This window comes from Brassica rapa, chromosome A07 (genome assembly GCF_000309985.2).
Source record: "Brassica rapa cultivar Chiifu-401-42 chromosome A07, CAAS_Brap_v3.01, whole genome shotgun sequence".
Classification (NCBI taxonomy): domain Eukaryota; kingdom Viridiplantae; phylum Streptophyta; class Magnoliopsida; order Brassicales; family Brassicaceae; genus Brassica; species Brassica rapa.
Window position 1 is genome coordinate 15,884,776 of NC_024801.2, and position 22,580 is coordinate 15,907,355.

General features: G+C 33.3%; 3 protein-coding genes across 8 annotated transcripts; 2 read left to right on the forward strand and 1 right to left on the reverse strand.

The window, feature by feature from the left end:
• The first annotated feature begins 875 nt into the window (after positions 1 to 875).
• LOC103829728 (protein ENHANCED DISEASE RESISTANCE 2-like) lies at positions 876 to 6,412 on the forward strand. The gene is made up of 21 exons (XM_009105425.2): positions 876 to 2,098; positions 2,171 to 2,245; positions 2,327 to 2,380; positions 2,462 to 2,527; positions 2,611 to 2,669; positions 2,792 to 2,925; positions 3,004 to 3,050; positions 3,138 to 3,235; positions 3,311 to 3,406; positions 3,482 to 3,546; positions 3,644 to 3,715; positions 4,027 to 4,173; positions 4,254 to 4,552; positions 4,627 to 4,690; positions 4,786 to 4,964; positions 5,058 to 5,159; positions 5,222 to 5,272; positions 5,367 to 5,510; positions 5,597 to 5,692; positions 5,789 to 5,890; positions 6,002 to 6,412. Exons 1-21 carry the CDS (start codon positions 1,946 to 1,948, stop codon positions 6,098 to 6,100), a joined length of 2,202 nt encoding a protein of 733 aa, XP_009103673.1. The 5' UTR covers positions 876 to 1,945; the 3' UTR covers positions 6,101 to 6,412.
• A 248-nt stretch (positions 6,413 to 6,660) lies between these two features.
• On the reverse strand, positions 6,661 to 14,224 carry LOC103829729 (cyclin-dependent protein kinase inhibitor SMR11). 5 transcript variants are annotated; one of them, XR_004449000.1, is made up of 3 exons: positions 13,365 to 14,224; positions 11,888 to 13,213; positions 11,104 to 11,721 (listed from the first exon to the last, which is right to left on the reverse strand). XR_004449000.1 is itself a non-coding variant. In XM_033274275.1 (2 exons), the coding sequence occupies exon 2, from the start codon at positions 7,220 to 7,222 to the stop codon at positions 6,863 to 6,865; it is 360 nt and encodes a 119-aa protein (XP_033130166.1). In that variant the 5' UTR covers positions 7,223 to 7,236; positions 11,888 to 11,941; the 3' UTR covers positions 6,661 to 6,862. The 5 variants fall into 5 exon arrangements, 4 of the variants coding, with proteins under 4 accessions (XP_033130166.1, XP_033130167.1, XP_009103675.1 ...); XM_033274275.1 differs by lacking the exons at positions 11,104 to 11,721; positions 13,365 to 14,224 and adding an exon at positions 6,661 to 7,236 and having other exon boundaries at positions 11,888 to 11,941; XM_033274276.1 differs by lacking the exons at positions 11,104 to 11,721; positions 11,888 to 13,213; positions 13,365 to 14,224 and adding exons at positions 6,661 to 7,236; positions 7,323 to 8,380.
• A 4,208-nt stretch (positions 14,225 to 18,432) lies between these two features.
• On the forward strand, positions 18,433 to 21,570 carry LOC103829731 (GATA transcription factor 11). 2 transcript variants are annotated; one of them, XM_009105429.3, is made up of 3 exons: positions 18,433 to 18,703; positions 19,238 to 19,514; positions 20,616 to 21,570. In XM_009105429.3, exons 2-3 carry the CDS (start codon positions 19,254 to 19,256, stop codon positions 21,273 to 21,275), a joined length of 921 nt encoding a protein of 306 aa, XP_009103677.1. In that variant the 5' UTR covers positions 18,433 to 18,703; positions 19,238 to 19,253; the 3' UTR covers positions 21,276 to 21,570. The 2 variants fall into 2 exon arrangements, with proteins under 2 accessions (XP_009103677.1, XP_009103676.1); XM_009105428.3 differs by having other exon boundaries at positions 18,507 to 18,810.
• The last annotated feature ends 1,010 nt before the right edge of the window (positions 21,571 to 22,580 follow it).

The window sequence follows — 22,580 nt, forward strand, 5'->3', positions numbered from 1 at the left end:
AATATAAATGTGACGATGGCTTATTCCTACACTTTACTACAATTTTGTCTTTTGGCTAACAATATTGCGATACTTTGGTACTCAATTTCTCCATCAGTTTTATTGACTGCATCTTACAATTACTATTCATTTATTTTGTTTTCTATGCACCAGACTCTTAATAGAGTTTTGTGCTCCATTTTTCCTTTGTAAAATTAGTTATCTCCATAATTCTTTATAATGCTAGATAATTATAATATTACAGTTATCTCTAAATGTTACTTTAAACTCTATGTTTATCTTCTTTCTCTTTTTTTTGTAACTGAACTCTATGTTTATCTTGAATAAGAAAAAACTCTATGTTTATCAAACTAATTATATTTTTATATCTCACCAGATATTCCAAATTATTAAAAAGTGATTTTCGATCTCTTGTATTTTGTCTTCAAATAACACTCCAAGTCATACCTCATAAGATTGTATATCAAATAATTTGTATCAGTTCGTCAGTCTAAAACTTTAAAAGTTAATATTCTGACAAAGGAAGATAAGAGCAAGATAATTGGTTTTATGTATTTTCCATAAACAGAAAATTTATAAGTTGAGATTTATTTAAAAAAAGTTAAGTGGTTCAGTTTTCACAGTAAAAAGTGAAACCAATAATTGCAACGACCAATGTGTCTAGAAAGCCAAGAACCAGTTAACCCAAGTTCACAGAGAAACGTAAAAAAAAAAGAACGTTAAGAAGTGATTATAATTACTCTATGTGAAAGAATAAAGTTCTTTTTGGTTATAATCAGAAAAGTATAAACCAAAATCATTCAAATAAAATGGTTATAGAAGATTTGGGGTCCGAATAGCAACGTGCGGTGCAGTTGTAATAATAACAAAACATATAGATATATAGGTATAACTGCGGTACAAGGCGGAGCAGTTCGTATCAATTCGGAGTCTTAGTGTCAAAAAGTCGACTTTCAAAACTACTATAATGCCATGTGCAATTTAAAGTGTTCATATAAAGAAAATAACCGCAAATAAATTTCCTATAATAATAATATAAAAATATATTAGCAAATACGATTCCAAATATATTGTCGAATTTATTTTTATAACATGTTTCATTAAGTTAAATTTCACTTAGTACAATTAATACCAACAATTGAATTTTGAAATAAAATATTTAATTTTTTATTTTTAGAAAAATAAACATATAGTAGAAATCAATCTACCTCTATTTTAATGAAAAAAAAATAAAAACACATTGAAAAGAAATCTACATCTATTTGAGAGAAGTAAAAAAAAAAATAGAGGAGTGCATTTCAAAATGGTAATGATTTTGCAACTCTGTTAGAATATCAGTACAACTGTATAGCCTAAAAGAAATGAAATATCTCAACAAAGAAAATAAAAGAAATGAAATAGGCCAAATGGAACCACCAATCAGAAAGAAATTCAACCAAATCAAAAGAATAGGGCCAAATGGAACCACCAAATAAAAAGATTTTAATGGACCAAATGGAACCACCAAAACAGAAGTTCTGTTCAACCACTTGAAAGAAAAACAGAGAAGGGTGACAAACCATATTTGCATCATTCGTCCCCAAACTCTTCCACTCTTTGCACATTCGCCCCCAAGAAATTATATTCAGTTATCTTCTGTAACCGGAGAGAAACAAAACAAAACAAAACATTTGAATCTCAAAGAGAGAGATCAAAAAGAAATGAGGAGAAAGCAATCGTATCTTTAGTTTCCCTTTTAAGAAAACAAAAATCGAATCTTTCTGGGTACAATTATCACCTTCCCTCTTCGTCTACTCTCGATTATTATCTTCTTCTTCTGGGTTTGTGTTTTATAAGAGAGAAAGAGAAAGAGAGAGAGAGAGAGAGTCTCCTCCTCTAGGGTTTGATTGTTTAGGTCCGTGGAGATCAAGAAACTAACTAGGGCTCTAATGAAAGTGTAACAAAAATGGGTGAAAACGAGAGCGAGGCGAAGATGGAAGGTTGGTTGTACATAATCAGATCCAACAGATTCGGTTTGCATTTCTCCAAAAAACGTTACTTTATCCTCGCCGACCATCTTCTCAAGAGCTTCAAGTCCATCTCCGATTCCAAAACCAAGGTTTCTCTTCTTTTTGTACTTTCCCTTTCTGAAACTAACTTTGCAGAATCTGAAAGCTTGTTTCTTTTAAAGGATGGTGGAAGAAGTGCGGTGATAGATTCGTGTATCCGTGTTACTGACAATGGAAGGGAAAGTGTTCATAGAAAAGTATGTCTTCTGTTTTAAAATCTTTTATTTTAAAAAAAAATGTTTTTTGTTATAATGGTTTTTTCTTTCTCACTCTTGTAGGCATTCTTCATTTTTACACTCTACAACACTTCAAATCACAATGATCAACTCAAGGTATTATTTGTGTTGTTTTTTCTTGGATGCAAACTTGGACATCTCTTTTTCATTATCTAAAAGATTTTCTTTGATGTAAAGTTAGGAGCAAGCAGTCCTGAGGATGCAGCTAGGTGGATCAATTTGATTAAAGAGGAAGCCTTAAAGGTTTATATTTAGTAACAAGCTGTTTAAAAAGCTCTTTTATTTGGAGGATATAGACTTTATTGTGTTATGTATGTTTTGTGCAGGGCTCCTCTAATCCAGGAGATGTTTTTAGTTGTTCCAGGAGCCGATGGGATTCTCTGAGGTACTTTGTGTTCCACTGTGTTAGTAACATATAAAAAGCAAGTGTTGAGCCAGTAGTTTCAGACTTAGCACCTATAGTGGTTTGTGGTTGGTTAAACGAAATGAATATGTTTCTTTATTTAGACTGAGTAGCTCAGTTCGGGAACATCACTCAAATTCTATTGACTGGACGCTTCGGTCTTCTGCACGAGTGGATCCTGTTACCACTACTGATGTTGTTGCGCCTTCTCCATGGACAATATTCGGTTGTCAGAACGGTATGGTGCATACGCAGTTGTTACTTCTATTTTTGTGTGGTTGGAATGTAATTGGTTTAATCATTGTGCTGCATGCAGGTCTTCGTCTTTTTAAAGAGGCAAAAGAGAGAGATTCTCTTGGAAGGGTCAGTATCTTCCTTCTATCTTAATCTGTTGAAAAAGTCTGTGAATTGGAAATAACGTTTTGATCATTTCTTCGCTTAACTTCACAGTGGGACGATCATCCAGCTATCATGGCTGTTGGGGTTGTTGATGGAACCTCAGAAAACATTTTCCAGACGCTTCTTTCTCTTGGACCCTCAAGATCAGAGTAAGTACTACTACCACTCTTCAAACACCAGATGTGATAGAACATCTTCTAAACTTACTGCTCGGAACTTTGCAGATGGGATTTCTGTTTTTTCCAAGGCAGTGTGGTCGAGCATCTTGATGGTCACACCGATATAATTCACAAACAGCTATACAGCGATTGGTTACCTTGGTCAGCTACCTCAACTCTTTTCTGCCAGAGTTCTTGTTTTTGTTTTGTCTTATCACTGATATGCTGTAGTAACAGGGGGATGAAAAGAAGAGACTTTTCGCTGCGGCGTTATTGGAGAAGGGAAGATGATGGGACATATGGTTAGCTAACACTCAATATACAATAACTGTCTGTTTGATTCTGCCAGATTTTCCATATAACTAAACTGTTTATCCTCTTTTGTTCATTTTGTCGCAGTGATTCTCTATCATTCTGTATTTCACAAGAAGTGTCCACCTCAGAAAGGCTACATCCGTGCGTGCCTTAAAAGTAATGTACGCCTAGTTTATTAAAATGAAGTTAGTTTCTTTTGCATTTCCTTACATGCTCATTGTTGCAAATACTCATTACTCATGTGCTGTCATTCAAATCTGACATCTCTGCCGCTTAAGGTTTCTGTATCTATCTTGGTGTTTGCAGAAGCTTACTTATCTCTATACACTTTGGTCATTAGTTAGAGTGTTGCTTTTTAAAGAGATGATATATAGTTTTAATCCTTTTTGTACACAAAAGCCTGCTTTTGCATAACGTACGTTTAGAACAGCAGTTTTGGACTCTGACATTTTGCTTTTGTATCACAGGTGGCGGTTATGTGATTTCTCCCATAGACAACGGGAAACAGTCAGTTGTGAAGCACATGCTTGCTGTTGATTGGAAGTCCTGGAGATCTTATGTGAAACCATCTCTAGCTAGATCTATTACTGTGAAAATGCTTGGAAGAATCTCAGGTAAATGAAATTGTCTTTAAGACTCTTAGCTCTTTTCTTTTTATTAAATCATTAACTTCGTCTTTTATTGGTTGGATCAGCCCTGAGAGAGCTGTTTAGGGCGAAACATGGAAGCTTTCCTTCATCAGGGGAGTTGTCAAGAAGTGCAAGGCTGAATCAAAACGAAGAGAGTGGCTTTGGCGAATCTTCTTCTCTGACAGAATGCGAAATGTACAAGGACCCCGCTAATGAAGAGAGAGACAAATTTCCCTCAGAGCGCTCTAGCCTTGTGGACTTGAACGATGGAGTGGATGAGTTTTTCGACGTTCCAGAACCATCCGATAATGACCACTTGGATGACAACTGGGCCTCGGATTTTGACTCGGATACATACTCTCAGGTAGAGTATCAACATCAGACACTACTTTAAATATTTGCTTGGAAGTTAAAACGATATTGATTTTCTTTTTGCAGGACACCCGCCAGCCAAAACTAAACAGCGCTTCGAGTTTAGTGAGAAAAATACACGATCTTGCAGGTGATCATCTTAAGTTTCATGGATGAGATCTGCTCTCCTTGTCAAGTTTGACCTTTTAATGGTTATTATTGATTTTCTTTTTAATCCTGGAGCAGTTCAAAAGAGGGGTTATGTTGATCTGCATGAGAGGGCGAGGGAAGAGAGTAGCACGCCTTGCTGTTATGGAACCACGCTTCCAACTGATCCTACCTGTGCCTTGCCTTGTAGCTGGACAACAACTGATTCTTCTACTTTTCTCATTCGAGGAAAGACTTATCTATCAGACCAGAAGAAAGTAAAGAATAACAAATGACTTCTGATGTCTTAGATGCTTTGCATATATCAATCTGTAGTCAGTGGTCTAAGCATTCTCTTATGGTGGATCCAGGTCACGGCAAAGGGTACACTGATGCAAATGGTGGCTGCAGACTGGCTAAAGTCTGACAAGCGGGAGGATGATTTGGGCTCCCGTCCTGGTGGCATAGTTCAGGTTCTACTTATGATTGAGTCTCCTCTCTTAATATTAGAAGCTTACAAGTTGGTAAATTGCAGAAATATGCAGCAAAAGGTGGACCAGAGTTCTTTTTCATCGTGAATATACAGGTAAAGATGACACACTCCTACGACCAAAAGTGTTTCCATGCAGCTTTTCCATTTGTAAGTAAGATAATCAATCAATTGTGTAATGATACAATAGGTTCCAGGATCAACAACGTATAGCCTTGTGCTTTATTACATGATGAGCACTCCAATTGAAGAGCATCCTTTGCTAGTTAGCTTTGTTAATGGCGATGACGCATATAGGAATTCACGGTTCAAGCTCATTCCTTACATATCCAAGGTTGGCTTAAAAGATTACAACCTCTCTTTAGATCTTTTTATATTTTTCCTGTCCAATTTATTCATGTGTTTTGTGAAATGAATCAGGGCTCTTGGATAGTTAAGCAGAGTGTGGGAAAGAAAGCATGCCTTGTTGGTCAAGCTCTGGAGATCAATTACTTCAGGGGAAAGAACTACATTGAGGTAAGCATAGTATAAGTAGGGATGTGATGTGATGTGAGATCCTAATAGGAAGAAGAAATAGTATTTTCTTACACACGTTCCTTTGTTTATTTTCAGCTGGGCGTTGATATTGGTTCATCAACGGTTGCGAGAGGAGTTGTGAGTCTCGTTCTTGGTTACCTCAACAAACTCGTGATTGAAATGGCATTCTTGGTTCAGGTAAAACCAGTTTCCAGTGGTGATGTTATTACTCTTCTTTCCTGGTTAAGCCAATGGTGTGATGTCATTACTCTTCTTTACTTAGTGAAGCATATTAACTTCATTGTGCAGGCAAATACCGAAGAGGAGCTCCCGGAATATCTTCTTGGAACATGTCGGTTAAACCATCTAGACGCATCTAAATCAGTTCCCGTTGTTCCACAGTCGTAGCAGTACCACAAGTTTCAGATCAAAACATTCTTTGAAATCCATTGAAAGTCATATGCACGATAGGTTATTTTGGTTATGTGCTTATGCAACTCAGATTTTATAAAGTTCTTGGTGGTACTCTGCCAAAGTTCTTTGTATAGACATAGCGCTTGTATCTATCATTGTCCCAATACTTAGCCTCATTGCTTGTGGATTCTACTACTATTGGTTTATTCCATTGTTTGTTATGATTTAGCTATCACCCAAATTATAAAATATGTGCAAGCTTGTATTTGATCCTGGCACTGCCACAATAAAGATCATTTGACAACACAGATTCATATGGAGAGTTGCAATCATTTCAGTTTCAGATTTTTGCAGAGCAAGAAGACCCTTTGTTTCTGTTGTAACTCTTCTCCAAATAACACTCAATAAAGGATGTAAACACACCCACAAAACTGTGACACACTAACAAATACAAAGACTTTAGGGATGTATCTATGAAAGGGGGAAGATGGAAACTTTAGTCCAGATTCTTCACTGCCACAAGCTTCAGGAAACATAAAAACAAAACCCACAAGAAAGAAGAGAAAGTTTTGATTTTTTTTCTTCTTAAAGATAGAAATGAATGTCTCCAACAACAAGGTTAGCTAGCAAGTCTTCATAAAAGCCTAAGAAGACTGTACAAACACAAGCAAAAGCAAGAAGCTATAAAAGAGTTAAATTACAATCCCTAAAAGCTCTTACAGCTAAGCTAACATTATGTCACAACATCAGTCAGATTCAGAAGAGCTTCCTTCTCAGTCCTCCAGAATCAATGGTCCTTGATATCTTAGCGAGCTTCATTGGAGCTCCGGGACAAGTATCCGGAGCAGTTTCTGCAACCCGCGAAGGAGGAGGTGTCTTGCAACAATCAAAACACCAAGTCTCAGCACTGCCCTGTTGTAGCTGCAATGAGAGAATGATTAACAAGAGACTCTGATAGACAGACTCGATGATTTCTTCATCGGTTAGCAGCTCTTCTTCTTCAGACAGACAAGGGTCTGAATCAAATGGAGAAACTGAATCTGGGTCAGCAGCGGTTGGAGCCTTAGGCTCTAAAGAAGCCTTCTTTACTTCACATGGATCTACTTCTTGGTCCATTGGATTCACGAGATCTAAGAGAGCAAAACAAAAGACACATAATAAACCAAAAATTAGTTACGAATAAAACAAAAAAAGGACAGAAATCAAATCTAGTTACCGTCGAATCTAAGGATTTAGGGTTGCATAGAAAGTAAGAGGGAGAGAAGAAAGAGAGTACCTGAGAGAGAGAGAGAGAGAAAGTCTGAGAGTGGCTGAGTAGGTTTTTTGTTTGCGCCATTTTTAGGGATTTTTTTTGTATTTATATTATGCAAATTGAGATGAGAGAAAGAGATGAATCTCTACCGTTGGATATTTAGAAATGGGACCTATTTTGTTTTAATATTTTAGATCTGACGGCTCTCCTTTAACACCAGTTTGATATTTTTTATAAATTTTGTGGGGTCTTCAGGAGTCTTTGGACTTCTCGCAACTCATTGTAGTTACGTTTGTGTCCGGTCTTTTGTTAAAACAGACATCTTATATGTTAAAACAGAATCATAACTGTGATATTTTAAAATAGACTATCTCCTAAAATATTATTTACATTATTTTTTATTTGCATAAACTAATCCTAGCAATATATTTAATTCCCCTTTTCCAGCAAGATTAAACAAAACAATTATTTTGATTTATCAGTTAGTGTTTAGATTTTTTACGTGAGGGATCGAGTGCTCCGACGTTCTTGGATAATTAATCAGCCCACTACCAGCATAGCATAGCTATTAACCTTTCATTATAAAATTGCAGTCACTGCAGTTATTATTGAACTCTAAACCTAACGTAAAACAAACTATAACATGAAATTATCAAACTAATTTGAGCTTATTCTGTTCTGATTATTTAGCTAGGCTGTTACATAAAAAACTCCTGGTCTAACGTTGATGATATATAAAATTCATAATCAATAATATATCTTATATATTAAAACAGAAGTCATAACTTTGATTTATGTGTGATTTTTTAAAAATGGATTCTCACTAGAAATCAGTTATCATTCATTTATTACTAATAATATAGATTAATAATATATCATTCCTAATATAACATCGACTCCTAAGAACCCGGATTGGTTAACAAACTCACATTTATTCATGTGTGATATTTTTATTTGGATCATCATTTAAAATTTGTATTAAATGTAATTCTTTAATGCTAATATATAATCTCTTAACTGCGTAAATCATAATATAATTTGATATCTTTTAATTTAAAATATAATATATATATATATATATTTATTTATTTTTCTTAACAAATTTGTTGAAAAACATTATAACAATATCTTAATTATCAAAAATTGTATATAAATATTTTCACTAATTTTGTAATTAGTAATGAAATTAATGTTATTATACAATAATATATATATATATATACTCAGTTATCTTTTATAAATGAAAAAAAAAATATATCAAATTTTACTATTTTATAGTTATATCTATCATTTTAAAATAAAACATTGTATTTAACTAAATACGATAAAATTATTATACACTGATAAATTAATATAATATATTGGTAGAACGGATTAACATTAGTTAATTCATGTATAAAATTAACTTATCTTAATCTTTATATATATATATATATATATATATAGTTATTAAATTAAATGAATAAACATACAAAAATATTGATAAAGAAAATTTTAGCGCTTTGAATTACGGATCAAAATCATAATAATTGAATAAAAATAATTTTAAAATATATATAATAAAAAATACCAAATATATGTGATGATTTGAAATAATCAATTAACTTACGGCATGAAAACTATCAAATTGTTATATTTAAAATAATTATATAAAATATTTAAATATATAAGTAGGTTTAAAAATATATTCTAATTATGTAAAATATATATATAAACATGAAAATTAATATCCGCATGGTTGTGCGGATCTAAATCTAGTGTCAATTAAAGGTGTAAACCCGCCGACCGAACATATGAAACATTGAATCTGAATCTAACTCTATATGCCTCAGAAATTAGACTTTTATGATTTAGTCCATTTGGACTTTAGATATTTTGTAAAAAACCTGATATTGTACATTTTAGTATAAGTAATATTAGAGCATCTCCAAAAAAAAACTCTATAACTTCGAATATTGATTTTTTTTCTTCTCTAAAAAGAATTTCAAAACTTCAAATTTAGAGTTTCGAATAATGAAATTTAAAAAATATAGTATTAGAGCATCTCCAAAAAAAACTCTATAACTTCAAATATAAAGTTTTTTCTTCTCCAAAAAAGAATTTCAAAACTTAAAATTTAGAGTTTTGAGTAATGAAATCCTTACAAGACTTCAAATGTAAAGTTTCATCTTTTTATTTGCATTGATTTTTATAATTAATTACACATCACATTTATGATTCTTAAGTGTTTTCTCATTTGTCATTTTAATCCTTAATTTTTATATATCATCAATATTCAAATTTATTTTTATAAATTAAAATTTGACACATAAAATTAAATAAAAATTTTAAAATAATATTTATATTATTTTAAAACTATAATTAGACAAAAACAAATATTACAAAAGAAAGTTAATAAAAAAAATTTAAATAAGATACATGAAGACATCATTATTAGACAAATTTAAATATTGCAACAACACTAATAGTCTGATAATTTTTCTCTGGAACCTCCAAAAGTTTTAAAAGATTGTCCAAACAAATTTCTGAAGATGGAGTATTACAGAAATAATTTTTTGAAATAATGTGGTATTTTCTTGTAGTTTAATATTTAGTTATGTATTTCTATTTATAATTTTATATATTTAATGTAAGATTTTAATAATTAATATTACTGTATTATTTTTATATATGTGCTAGTTATTTATAAACGTTATCTGGATTTATATTAATTATAATAATTATAAGGACCATAGTATAAAATAAAAATAATTTTGAAGTTAAATTTAAAATTTTACTTTTTGAAAAAAATACTTTGAAACTTCAAATTTAGAGTTTTAGAAACTCTAAAATAAAGAGTCTTTTTTAAAATGCTCTTAGTTGCACAAAAAAATATAAGTAGTATTATTCCTATGACCGCTGCCAGTCCTAATATTAATACATTGTTCTAATATTCTTGATCTAAATTCTTGTAAAATAAATAAGACAGTTATGAATATATTCGAATGTTTGATTATTACAAGAGTCATATTCTAAATTCGACAAAATTGCATTCTTTTTAGTAGAACGTGTTTCGTTCTTGGTCACCTCAACAAACTCGTGATTGAAATGGCATTCTTGGCTCATGTAAACCAGTTTCCAATGGTAATGTTATTACTCTCCCTTACTTTATTAACTTCATTGTGCAGGCAAATACCGAATAGGAGGAGCTCCCGGAATGTCTTCTTGGAACCTGTTGGTTAAGCCGTCTAGACACATCTAATCAGTTCCCGTTGTTCCATAGTCCTAGCAAGATCAAAAGTGTTTCAGACCAAACATTCTCTGCAATCCATTGAAAGTCATATTCATGATAGGTTATTTGGTTATGTGCTTATGAAACTCAGATTTATAAAGTTTTCGGTTGTACTCTACCCAAGTTTTTTGTATAGACATAAGAGCTTGTATCTTTCATTGTCCATTTGATTGTCCCAATACTTAGCTTAAGTGCTTGTGGATTCTACTACTATTGGTTTATTCCATTGTTTGTTATGATTTAGTATCACTCAAATTACAAAATATGTGCAAGCTTGTTGATGACAACACAGATTCATATTGAGAGTTGCAACCATTTCAGTTTCAGACCCTTTTTGTTTCTGCTGTACTTCCCCTTTGCAGATAAAGCTCTGACACACCAACAGATACATATCTATCAAAAAAGGGGAAAGATGGAAACTTCGATGAAACATAAACACAAACTACATAATAAAACAGAACCCAGAAAACAAAGAGAAGACAAGACTTAAGTTTATTCTTTATAAATCAGAAACTGAATTGTCTCCAACCACAAGCTCAGTTAGCTAGCAAGTCCTCTCATAAAAGACTGTACAAACATAAGTCAAAGCAAGAGTTACTACAAACCCCTAAAAGCTCTCTTTTAGTTTATACCTAACAACAACAACAACAATTCATCAGTCAGATTCAAATTGATGTCAGATTCAGAAGAGGAGCTTCCTGCCCCGTCCAGAGCCATTGTTCCTCCATTTCTTAGCGAGCTGCACCGGAGCTCCGGGACAAGTATCCGGAACCATTTTGGCAACCCGCGAAAGAGGCGTCTTGCAATCATCTAAACACCAAGCCTCAGCGCTGCCCTGTTGCAGTCGCACCGAGAGAATGATTTGCAAGAGACTCTGATAGATAGACTCGATGATTTCTTCATCAGACAAAGTGATGGTTCCTCTGGACTCTCTCTCTGTGGTTGTTATCAGTTCCTCTTCAGACAGACAAGGGTCTGAACCAGATGGAGAGACCAAATCTGGGTCATCAGCGGTTGGAGCTTTAGGCTCTAAAGAAGCCTTCTTTTTTGCTTCACATGGATCTCCTTCTTGGTCCATTGGATTCACGAGATCTAAGAGAGCAGAACAAAAGGCATTATAATAAACCAAAAAAATTAGTTACGAATAAAAACAAAAAAAACGGACAGAAATCAAATCTAGTAACTGTCGAATCTTTTGAAGAAGCTACGGATTGCAGAGAGCTGAGAGAGAGAGGGAAAGGAAGAATGAGTAGAGTACCTGAGAGAGAGAGAGAGAGAGAGAGAGAGGCTGAGTAGGTTTTTTGTTTGCGCCATTTTTTAGGGATTTTTTGTACTTATATTATGCAAATTGAGATGAGAGAACTAGATGAATCTCCACCGTTCGATGTTTAGGAATGGACCTACACCTACCGTTCAGACTCTCCTTTAACACCAGTTTGATTTTTTTTTATAAATTTTGTGGGGTCTTCAGGAGTCTTTGGACTTCTCGCCAGTGGTAACTGGCAACTCATTCTAGTTGCGTTTGTGTGTCCGGTCTTTCTTTTTTTGGTTCAAATATCAATTTTTTTTTAGACTGATTCAAATATCAATTTTCATTAACCATTATATGATTACAAAGATTTCGACCTCGATCGATTTTCAACCAGAGATAATAAACTGATTTAGTGTAGCACCCAAGAACATGTCTATGGATCATTTCTTGGTCTTGTTTTCTTAAAGTAACTCCTTTTTTTGTTCTATTTTTTTCTAAGAAATAAAAGAATAAAATTTCAATGTACTTTATAATAAAATAAAAAACAACAAACATTAATTTTCAAATCAGTTACTAATTATTTATATATCATAAATTAAATTGTGATTTTGAAATATTTTAAAAAGTATTCACGATTTACAATGATTTTGTTTTTTTTAACTATCGTAAAACTAATATCATTTATTTAAATAAGAAAAATACATTTAAATGTTTATATTTTCCTATTGGTCATATACATGTTAAATGTTAATATCAGATATTATATTCTCATTGTAGAAATGAAGAGGTGTGAGTTTGCTGTAGATACTTCTACCATGAAGATGGTTATGGATATGTTATCAGATGGTAGATTGGACACAAGCTTATTAGACATGCTTTCTTGAATAATGTGAGCTTCTGGCTGTTTATAAAGGTTTGCTTATATGATCTTCCTGTCAGTGTTGGCATCGACAGGAGTCTGAAGAGGGATGTTGAAGAAAAATCATTTAATTGTGTCTCCAATGCCATCAAAAGAAGAATTGTTGAAAATAGATAATTTATTTGTATCCCATGAAGAAAAAGGAGCAGATCAGGCCTCAAAGGTCATAGTATCTGCCTCTTTTCTTGTCGAATCAAACAGTACAATGGATAGATATCTTTCACCAAAACTCGGGAAAGACATTCAGCTGTTACATCGTTGTTCATGAACTAAACTTCCATGAGTTCACTGATTGTCGTTTATGTTCAGGTTTTAACCTTGGAATAAACTTATCCCTATAATCTTCCCTGTATTTTCTGGCTTCTTTGCAAATTGATTGCTGTGGCAGCTGCTAGTCCAGATGAGATTCCCACCTAACAGTATATATTGCTTTTAGTTGTTAGGAAGAGACAAATGTGATAACTATTAGTGGTTAGGATGACATTCAGTGGACTGGACCAAGACATTGTTAGCATAGCGGAGAGCATGGTATATATCTTTCCTTTTGAAATGTGAAGAACTCACTGATAAACCTTCTTCTCGAATCCCGAGCAAGAAGCCTTGCCATGTCAATGGATTCTACCAGAAACAAAACCATCAATTATCCAAAAGAACCTTTCCACATGACCATATCTCAGGTCCAGTGGTCTCATATTGGATCTGCAACAAAACAGTGAAAGCACACACACTGCATCATGCCAAAGTATCAGAAAAAAAAACAATAAAAACATATTATCTATCAGCTTCTCGATTAACAATAGGTAATTACAGAGTGTATTACAAAACAAACAAGCGAATTAACATAATTCATGTCACGCTTAAATTTTGGTGATATAATATAAGATAGTTCTATAATATATTTAAATTCACCAAAACCCATCGTGAGACGCAAAGAAATCTGTAGATGAATAAGCAAAAACCCATAAAAATATTCACAAACATGCTATGAAAGTAGAGATAAAAGCAGATAAGTTTCAGTTGACGTCGGTTAATCTTTGTCATGAACACCACCAAAGCAAGTATAAGAAAAATGCAATATACAGAGACACAAATCTTGATCTGGTTTGGAAATTTGTCACCATATGAACATGAGCATATCAAACCAAAAACTATACAACCCAACGAAGAAAGGAACAGTAAATATTAGCAGATCAATTCAGTATATTTTCCTTTTGGTCCAGAAAAATGGGTGTAAAAGGAAACGAACCGTGAAAGATGGGTCAAAACCAAAGAGAAGATAGATCCATCTTTCACGGTTTGGTGAAAGGAATTCAATATATTATTCAAATGGCATTGTCTAGAAAACAAAAAAAAAAAAGATGAAAGCTGCCAACAAAAACATACTTCGGTGTGTGATGGACCAGTTTCATTATCTGTCTCTACCTTATTGCTAGATTTGAACCAAACTTGGAACATACTTGAAAATAAATGGTGTATTCGTAGATTCTTCTTCATAAGAAATTAATCCGTAACAATTACCATTCTCTCCAAGAGTGTATACCATGAACTCGCTGACCTCACTACAAGCACAACGCAAGGCCACTTCCTTTTCCTCATCGAGCAAAAAACTCATTGGAAGAGGAACATAGTCAGGTTCGTCCACTGTAAAAGATTTTCTCCACCTCAACGCGGCTTCAGTATCAATATCAATTTTATCCGTTACCCACATGTCCATTTTTGATGTAAAATTGCTTAAATGTAACAATGCGAGTTTTTCTTCTCCAACAACTGATAGAACATTACAGCCGGAATATTGAAACTGGGGAAGACACATGCGTTTAACTCTCTCTTTTGTAACATCGAGAAAGAGTAAGAAGTCATCTGTTGTATATGTATTAGCCCAGTAAATATTTCCCTTGATAGACACGCAACCATGTGGTACTTCGTCAAGAGTAACGTCATCAAGAACCCTCCATGAATCAGAGCTGAACTCATAAGTTTCAACAACTGGCCCGTTTGTTTCACAACAAGAATATCTATAACGTTTCCAACACCTAATGATCTTGTAGCTACGACCAGATTTTGGTGTTTACGTATCCTAGAGCAAAGATAGAGTATCTCTCATTACTATGTTTGTATTGGATCCATCTAGTTTCCCCTAAACATGGATTCCAAACCATGAGTCTACGGTCAGTTGTGGTGCATAACAACAAACCGTCGCAGTGAAAAGAAGAAGAAGAAGAAGGGTTTTGTATCCTTCTATGTGATCATATCTCCAAGGAAGAAGAAACGTTTTGATGGTGCACTCTATGGTTTTAACCTTTTTCACTGTATGCCCTTATATACCCCATCATATAATATTTTTCCTATTTTTACTGTGGATTATATTTATTAAATTTACTTCTATTTTTTTTCTTTCCAATTTAATTTTTAAAGGAAATTGAAGCATATGTTTTTTTTAACACTGGATAATTATGATATTGCAACTATGAGAAATATTACAGACGATTCTACAGTCGACAATTCTACCTGCCATATGAGGATTCATGCCTGACTGCATCAATTGAGCCGCTCTCTGACTGCATCACCTGAGCCGTCATATGTGATTCATCCTTGATGGTACTCCTTGTACCATGCTACAGATCTCTTGTAAATCTTTTCTCTTTTAATTCGCATAATTATGCTTTCTCCAGAAATTGAAACTCAAACTTCTTAATGTAGAAGCATTAATGAATCCTTGGTCAAACCACTAAACCAAAGAGGCTTCCACAAAATTGAAGCATATGTATACAACAATTTTATTTCATTGTCATATCAGATTTCAGAGTTTAAGCAATGTTAAAAATCATCAATGCCACTTTTAATGGAAATCTATGAAAGTAATTTAGTCCATTTTTAAACTGGTCCGAGTAATGATAGGGTGCAAAGCCCACCTAGTCGGGAGAAAATTGAGATCTAGCATTAGATCAAAGACCTTTTTTGTTCAGAAAGCTACAAAATCTCCACCATTGTTAATCGCTTCACCATCACCGGTCCATTATGTTTCTCCAACCCATCACCACCACCAATATTATCTACTGTTGGTGCCGTCATAATCATGTTTGGTTCAGTTCGGTATTTGAGTAGTTCGGTTTTAACTTTTTTTACTAAACTAACCACAATTTTTGGTTTTAATTATATTTTGGTTAAAAAATCGGTTAAAGTTGAGTAATTTTATAGTAATTTTGATTAGTTCGGTTACTTCAATTCAAAATTTGTGTTACTTCGATTAGTTAAGTTTGAAATTTGGTTAACAATTATTTTTTCAAAAACCGAATTAACCGATTATCGAACCGAACCAAACCAAACCAAGTCAAACTGAAGTCTTTTATAAACCCTACTGAATCGACTTGAAATTCTCACCAAACTAATTGAAAATTTGTTTTGGTTTATTCTATACCCGTAAATATTGACAAAAAAAACTATATCCATATATTTTGATGAAAAGTTCATTGAAGTCTCACTTAATAACTTTTGTTTGCAATAGTAATTTTTAAGTTGACTGCATATTATAAACAAATGACGAACCTAATAATGGTGGACAAAATTTCTTATAATTTCGTAAACTACCCCACATGGTATATGATTGCAGAAAATAACAAACCGAATGTGTATATACAGGAATTGTAATTTGTAAACTTAAGCAAATTTTGGTACTGTTAAAATTATGGGGAAAGAAATGATTTTAACTTGATATTTAAGAGAGCCCATCATGTGGTAGCTAGGCAGGAGGAGACCCACCTTCCCATGAGGAAACTCCATAATCATTCAGTTCCGGGACTCCTCTCTTAATCGTCGGTGATCTATCCATTTCATTTTGAAGATATCATCTTTAATTTGTTTCTAAGACTATTAACAAAGGATGATGTACTAGTTACAAATTAATAATATATATATATATATATATTTATTTATTTAAGAATCTAGAAATAGTATAAGAAAATAATTGTATCAGATCGGATCTACGAGCCATATTTCTTCAAGGCATGTCGTCTGATTTGACATGTGGGGCTGTTCATGTGCTTGATAGTTTAGTTTTCCTCTTAACTACTCGACACAATCATATTGTATATTTAATTGAGACTAGCTTCGTATTATAATTTATATCAGCTCAAATTGGTACAGTTTATTTTCCTTTTTTATCTGATCAAACAGTTTATTTTCTTTGTAGTGTTGTTTAAGAACAAAAGAAGTTTCTTAACTAAAATTTTAGTTATCTACGTAGCAGAAGCCAGAAGTTTGTAAGGATTTCAAGCTTGTTAAGGTCTCTTTATAATCGATTATCAAAATGAAGTTACATGATCGATTAATAAAGATTTCTTTAAAAATCGGATTGTGAGTTTATAAAGAGTATTGATAAAATATTTTTCTAAAACTAAAAAGAGTTTTAAATATTTTATATTTTAATTTTTTGTTAAATAGTTTTGTAGATTGCTACATATTCTCTAATTAAAAATAAATATATAAATTTTTGTAGAATTTATTTTTAAGTATTTGCCAAAAAAATAACAATTTTTATCAACATGATATCCAATATCGATTCATTAAACAATCAGAGAATCTACATTTGATACAAATCAATGCAGTGGAATATCCTAAGAATAAAATAGTAATTTACTTAAATTTTGAAAAATATCAAAATTATTCGTCTAATATTTCTATAAAACATCCAAGCAAATAAATGTTTAAGTCTAGTAAAAACACTATAAATCTAATATATAAAAATAGAGAAAATTACTTATTTATTACTTTTAACAACAACTAACTTAATATTAAATATAAATAAATTATATTTAATAAAATAGTCTATAATATATATATAGAATAAAGTATGAGAATCCAAAAGCCTTAGAACACTTTAGTCCTAATTAAGATATAAAAATGCATAAAATATTAAAATGCATCTATATCATAAATTTATTCTGATTACAAAATATTTAAAATTAATATCAAATTATAAAAACATTTCATATTTTAGCGAGGTTTAAATATTTAATTATAAAACTAATCGTCGTTTAGCAAGAAAATTATAAATCTTCAATCATAAACTAAATCATAAACCCTTTAGCTCTAAACCTGAACATAATGATCTATTTATATTTTAAAAGGTCCATCCTTATTTTTAAATAGATTTTTTTTTCTTAGTTTTCTAAGACATGCACGTATTGGTTAGGCCATTGAATATTATAACTAAATTACTTATGAAACATAAAACTGAAATAAATTTTAAAAAGGTTTCCAGCTAAAAACTTTGTATCTTTGTATTTTAGATTTTTCGATTAATACAATTATGGTTACTTGGACGTATTTCAGAGGTTCCACTTATATGCTTGTGTTCAAATATTATTGAATCTACACATTGGGGAAAAAATCTCAACAACAAAGGAATATGAGCTGTATACATATTTGTATATATCACAGAGAAATATGTTCTGTAAAAATATTTAACCATATAAGATTATTTTTTCAAAATCCTTTGCTTAATATAGAGTTTGAATTGAACTTCTCCAATGAATATATGTCCCAATTAAAAGCGTGGAAAATGATGTATTTTTTTGTTGGTCAGAAGAACTCAGAAGTTATTACCTTTCACAAATAAAAAATGATGTACAAATGTCATTAAAGTGAAGAAAAAAAATTGAGTAAATTCAGTTTACCAAAAAAAGAAGATTTGCAATAAAGAAGATACACTGAAAACTCCATATGCATGACCGCATATTAACTCTTCTCTCTCTATCTTTTCTCTCTCTCTCTCTTTCACTTCAGTTGTGTAATCCCTAAATCCCCAATTTCAGACAAGTTTAGATTCTCTCTCTCCTCCATCTCTCTCTCTCCTTCGGCTCGCGCTTGTGGAATACGTTCTACACAGTCAGCTGTACCAGAAGGTTTGTGGGTCTTTTCTCTCGTGCATTCTTCTTCTTCTTCAGATGAAGATTTCTCCTTATGTTATGTTTTCTAAACATTGAGACAACAAATGTTTAATGCAAGAAAGGTTGTTCCTTTTATCTTGTTCTTGTGTTTAAATTGAGACAAACAAATGACTGTTCTCTCTTGGTTTCTCTGATTATCCTCTGTCCCCGAAATGGGTTTACGAAATAAATTAAATTAAATCATAAAAGATTTCATCTTTCTGCTTAAAATAGAATTTGCCATTTATATATATATATATATTCTGAGGAAACTGCTTTAGTGCTGCCCGCTTTGTGTGTCAAGCCATGTTGACTGTGCTTAAAACTCAATTTGTGAAATGGAAAAAAAAAATGTTCTTATTCACAATTCATATTGAATTGAAAGCTGAAACCTTTTTATTTTAATATCTCTGAAATTTGTAAACTTGGTTTGGTTTTTGGTTTAATACATTGGCTTATGTTATTGTTGTTTTTTGTGTATTTGGTTTTATGGTTTTTTTTGGGGGACAGTGAGTGGGTGGACAAAATGAACAACGGTTCGTGGTTACCTGAAGAGGACTTCAAGGGTCTCACGGACAACTTCTTTGATGATCTCATCAATCACATCGATTTCCCTCTTGAGGACATCGAAACAACGAACGAAGAGGGAGACTGGGGTGCCGATTTCAAGAACCTCATACCTCCACCATCGGATGTGCTCACAAGTTTGTCCTCTGAGTTCACTCGTGGTGGCACCAACGGCAATGGACAGCGTGTGGGAGCCCAGAAGAAGCCTGTGCCCACTCTGGTGAGTTATAAGCACGCTGCTATTATCTTCTCTTCTTGATAGTTCCCATTTGCAGTTTGTTTAGAGATAGTCTTATATGCATCATTTAGGCATATTATTCGATTGATTTTGTTGTTTCATTCACTGAACACGTTTGCATTTGGACACTAAATGGGTATCAAAGACAATAATAGTATAATAACATAATTGCTTCATTTTGAATTCAAGCTTTGATAGATTATTCACTGCATGTAGGTTAGAATAGTGTGTGCAAACAAAACATGCTTTGTATAAATTATTATGGTTTGTGAAAAGTTGGGTGTACTTCTGCAACATAACAACTTTCACATAGATGAGCTTTGGTTAGCTGTTTACTGCTTTAGGTTAGAAAAAAGTACTATTAATCACGCTTATAAATCATTTATGACATGAAAGTATTGCATTGGGAATAAGCAACATTTTGCATTCAAACTTCAGTATCTATTTGCATTAGGAAATCTATTTTTTTTTTTTTTGGATTTTCAAGCCTTCCACAGATTCTCACTGCGTTATGTTAGAAAAAATTGTGTAAATGCTAGATATTGTCTGCACATCTGTTATTTCATTATCTACGCATATATTGTACTTTTAATGCATTTGTAAGGAAGTAATTAGGGTAATGCAAGAGATTTTTCATATTCACTTGGGTGCTTTTTTTAACCGCTTTAGGTAAATAGGTTATAAGGGTGCACGCAAAAATAAGGTGATTGTTACTTTTGTAGTATTAGTGTATTATTTTAGGAAATGACCTGCAAATGAATCCTTGTTGTGGAGGCAGTAGAGAGTGTATATCTTTGTGTTTAACGTGTATGAGAAAAGGAATGTTGTGCTGTTTCTTAGATCTTTCTCTTGATCTTCCTGTCCTGGTGTGTATATAGGAAGTTAAGTTATTATGATTAGATTAGTCTCTTATCTGCTCTTCAGAGTGGGATATGTGTTGATCAATGTGAAATCCTGATCGTGCTTTGTTCTGTTTTCTATACTTTTTGATTCGAAGCATGGTTCTGTCCCTAACTCTTCTATGTTCCATGATTGGTAGCATGTCTGAATATAGATTCATTGACTTTATCTTCATGTGTGCAGAAGCAGCAGTCAGGAATCTCTTCTACCGTTGAAACCTCCCTCCCTGATGTCAAAGTCTCAAAGCTGTTTCAGTCCTCAAGCCCAGTCTCGGTTCTCGAGAACGCAGCAGCCAATGGTTCTGCGGCCTCGTTCCAGAACCAAAACAGAGCTCAGAGACTGGCCTTCCCCGTCAAAGGCATCAGAAGCAAGCGCAAACGCCCCACAATCCCCACATTCCTGTCCCTCCACGCCTTCTTATCCGAAATGCTAGAGAAGAAGCTTGCTCTGCTGGATGATGATTCAGACTCTGAAGACACTTACAACCTCTCTTCCGAGAGTTCTGCCAAGAAGAGACGCAAGAAGAGCAACAACAACAGCAACAACTCTCACTGTCCGGAACCGTTCAACGCAGATGGGACAGTGAGGAAGTGCACTCATTGCGAGACAACCAAGACCCCACAGTGGAGGGAAGGTCCCCGTGGTCCTAAGACACTCTGCAATGCTTGTGGAGTCCGGTTCAGATCAGGCCGTCTTCTTCCGGAGTACCGTCCAGCTTCCAGCCCCACCTTCATCCCAACGGTGCATTCAAACTCTCACAGGAAGATCATAGAGATGAGGAGGAAAGAGGAAGAAGGCCAGTTTGTTACCGGAATGCCCCGTGGCTTTAGATACCGAGGGTAGACAGAGAGAAAGAGAGACTTTGTAACTTTATCAGACCGAAGTGAGTTTGGTCTGTGTGAAAACCAAAACTATGAGGATCCCTAGAATGGGGTTAGCTCTCTGTAAGACTTGTCTTCTTTAAAACTAGGGCTTAGTATCTGTCTTTTAAACAAAAAAAAGAATCTGATGCAGAGAGTTTCTTTAGGGTTTGTAGTTGCAAAGTTTTTAGGGTCTTCTATAAGTGTTTGTTTGATTTATGTTGGCTGACATCTGTTTTATCAGAGTAGTGTAATGCCAGTTTTCTTTGTTAAAGCTATTTTGATAAGAAACCATATTTTGCTTATATTATTTTACAGAAGAGATTCTGAAAGTTTCTTTGAGCTGCAAGATGAGTTCAACACCTTTTTTGAATGGAGAGGTTCTATGGTTTATCTTACATCAATCAAACATGTTTCTACTCCACTATATCCAGAAGACTCAAGTCCAATTTGTTATGAATTTGCATCAAGCTATTGATGCAATAGTATGTAAACGAACAACATTTGTATCCAGAAGCAACATCCAGGCTTAAATCAAATGATTATTTTTAGAAATCGTTATTACCAATTGATTATAACTGACATAGAAATATTTCTTTGTACCTGTGCACCTTTGAAAAGAATTGCCATAGATATTTAAATTACGCTAAAATCTTCAAACTTATCTCTCAAGTTACAAAAGTAATCTAATTCTAGTGTAAAAATTAATATAGATGGCATTTAACTTAACTGATGGCATTTTCTTTTAGTTTAAACTAGAGGTAGCCCAAAGAAAATTGTGTAACTCCGTGTATAGTACGCATAAACTCCTACGACATTTGTTGGAACCAAACATGCGACATTCCATGCATGTTGTCCTTAAAACACCATTCCAATCTACTAACTGATCCATGATCAACCTAAGAAGCACTGATTTGGGTTGGGAATACTTGGGATTAAGGGGGCCAAGGGAGAAAGTCATATGGCGTTTTCAGTGAAAGGGATCGAATCTTTTGGTTTACGATTTTGTTTAAAAAAATTACTTCTAATAAGGCAAGTTTGTTCACTAGTGGATATCTCGTTTTCATTAAAAACATTTGCGTTCTCTTTCTTTCATATTTAACAATTGATCCATGGATATATATCGCTTTGTAAATCAGGAAGACTTATGTTCTCCAAATAGAACATTCACATGTTGATATAATTAAATATACTTGGAAAACTCCGAAAGAGCTCAAACTAAACATTCAAAGATAACATGGTTAATTGTTTTTTTCAGTGCCTCCATTAACAACTCCTATCATTATCA

What these genes read in the sequence shown, in the direction of transcription:
- LOC103829728 (XM_009105425.2), top strand. Translation starts at nt 1,946, where the DNA reads ATGGGTGAAAACGAGAGCGAGGCGAAGATGGAAGGTTGGTTGTACATA. An exon ending in GTCCTGGTGGCATAGTTCAG is followed by an intron (nt 5,160 to 5,221) that starts GTTCTACTTATG and finishes GGTAAATTGCAG; the next exon opens with AAATATGCAGCAAAAGGTGG. An exon ending in TCATTCCTTACATATCCAAG is followed by an intron (nt 5,511 to 5,596) that starts GTTGGCTTAAAA and finishes GAAATGAATCAG; the next exon opens with GGCTCTTGGATAGTTAAGCA.
- LOC103829729 (XM_009105426.2), bottom strand. Translation starts at nt 11,943, where the DNA reads ATGGCGCAAACAAAAAACCTACTCAGCCTCTCTCTCTCTCTCTCTCTC. An exon ending in CTTCTTCAAAAGATTCGACA is followed by an intron (nt 11,722 to 11,813) that starts GTTACTAGATTT and finishes CTGCTCTCTTAG; the next exon opens with ATCTCGTGAATCCAATGGAC.
- LOC103829731 (XM_009105428.3), top strand. An exon ending in AGAAGCCTGTGCCCACTCTG is followed by an intron (nt 19,515 to 20,615) that starts GTGAGTTATAAG and finishes TCATGTGTGCAG; the next exon opens with AAGCAGCAGTCAGGAATCTC.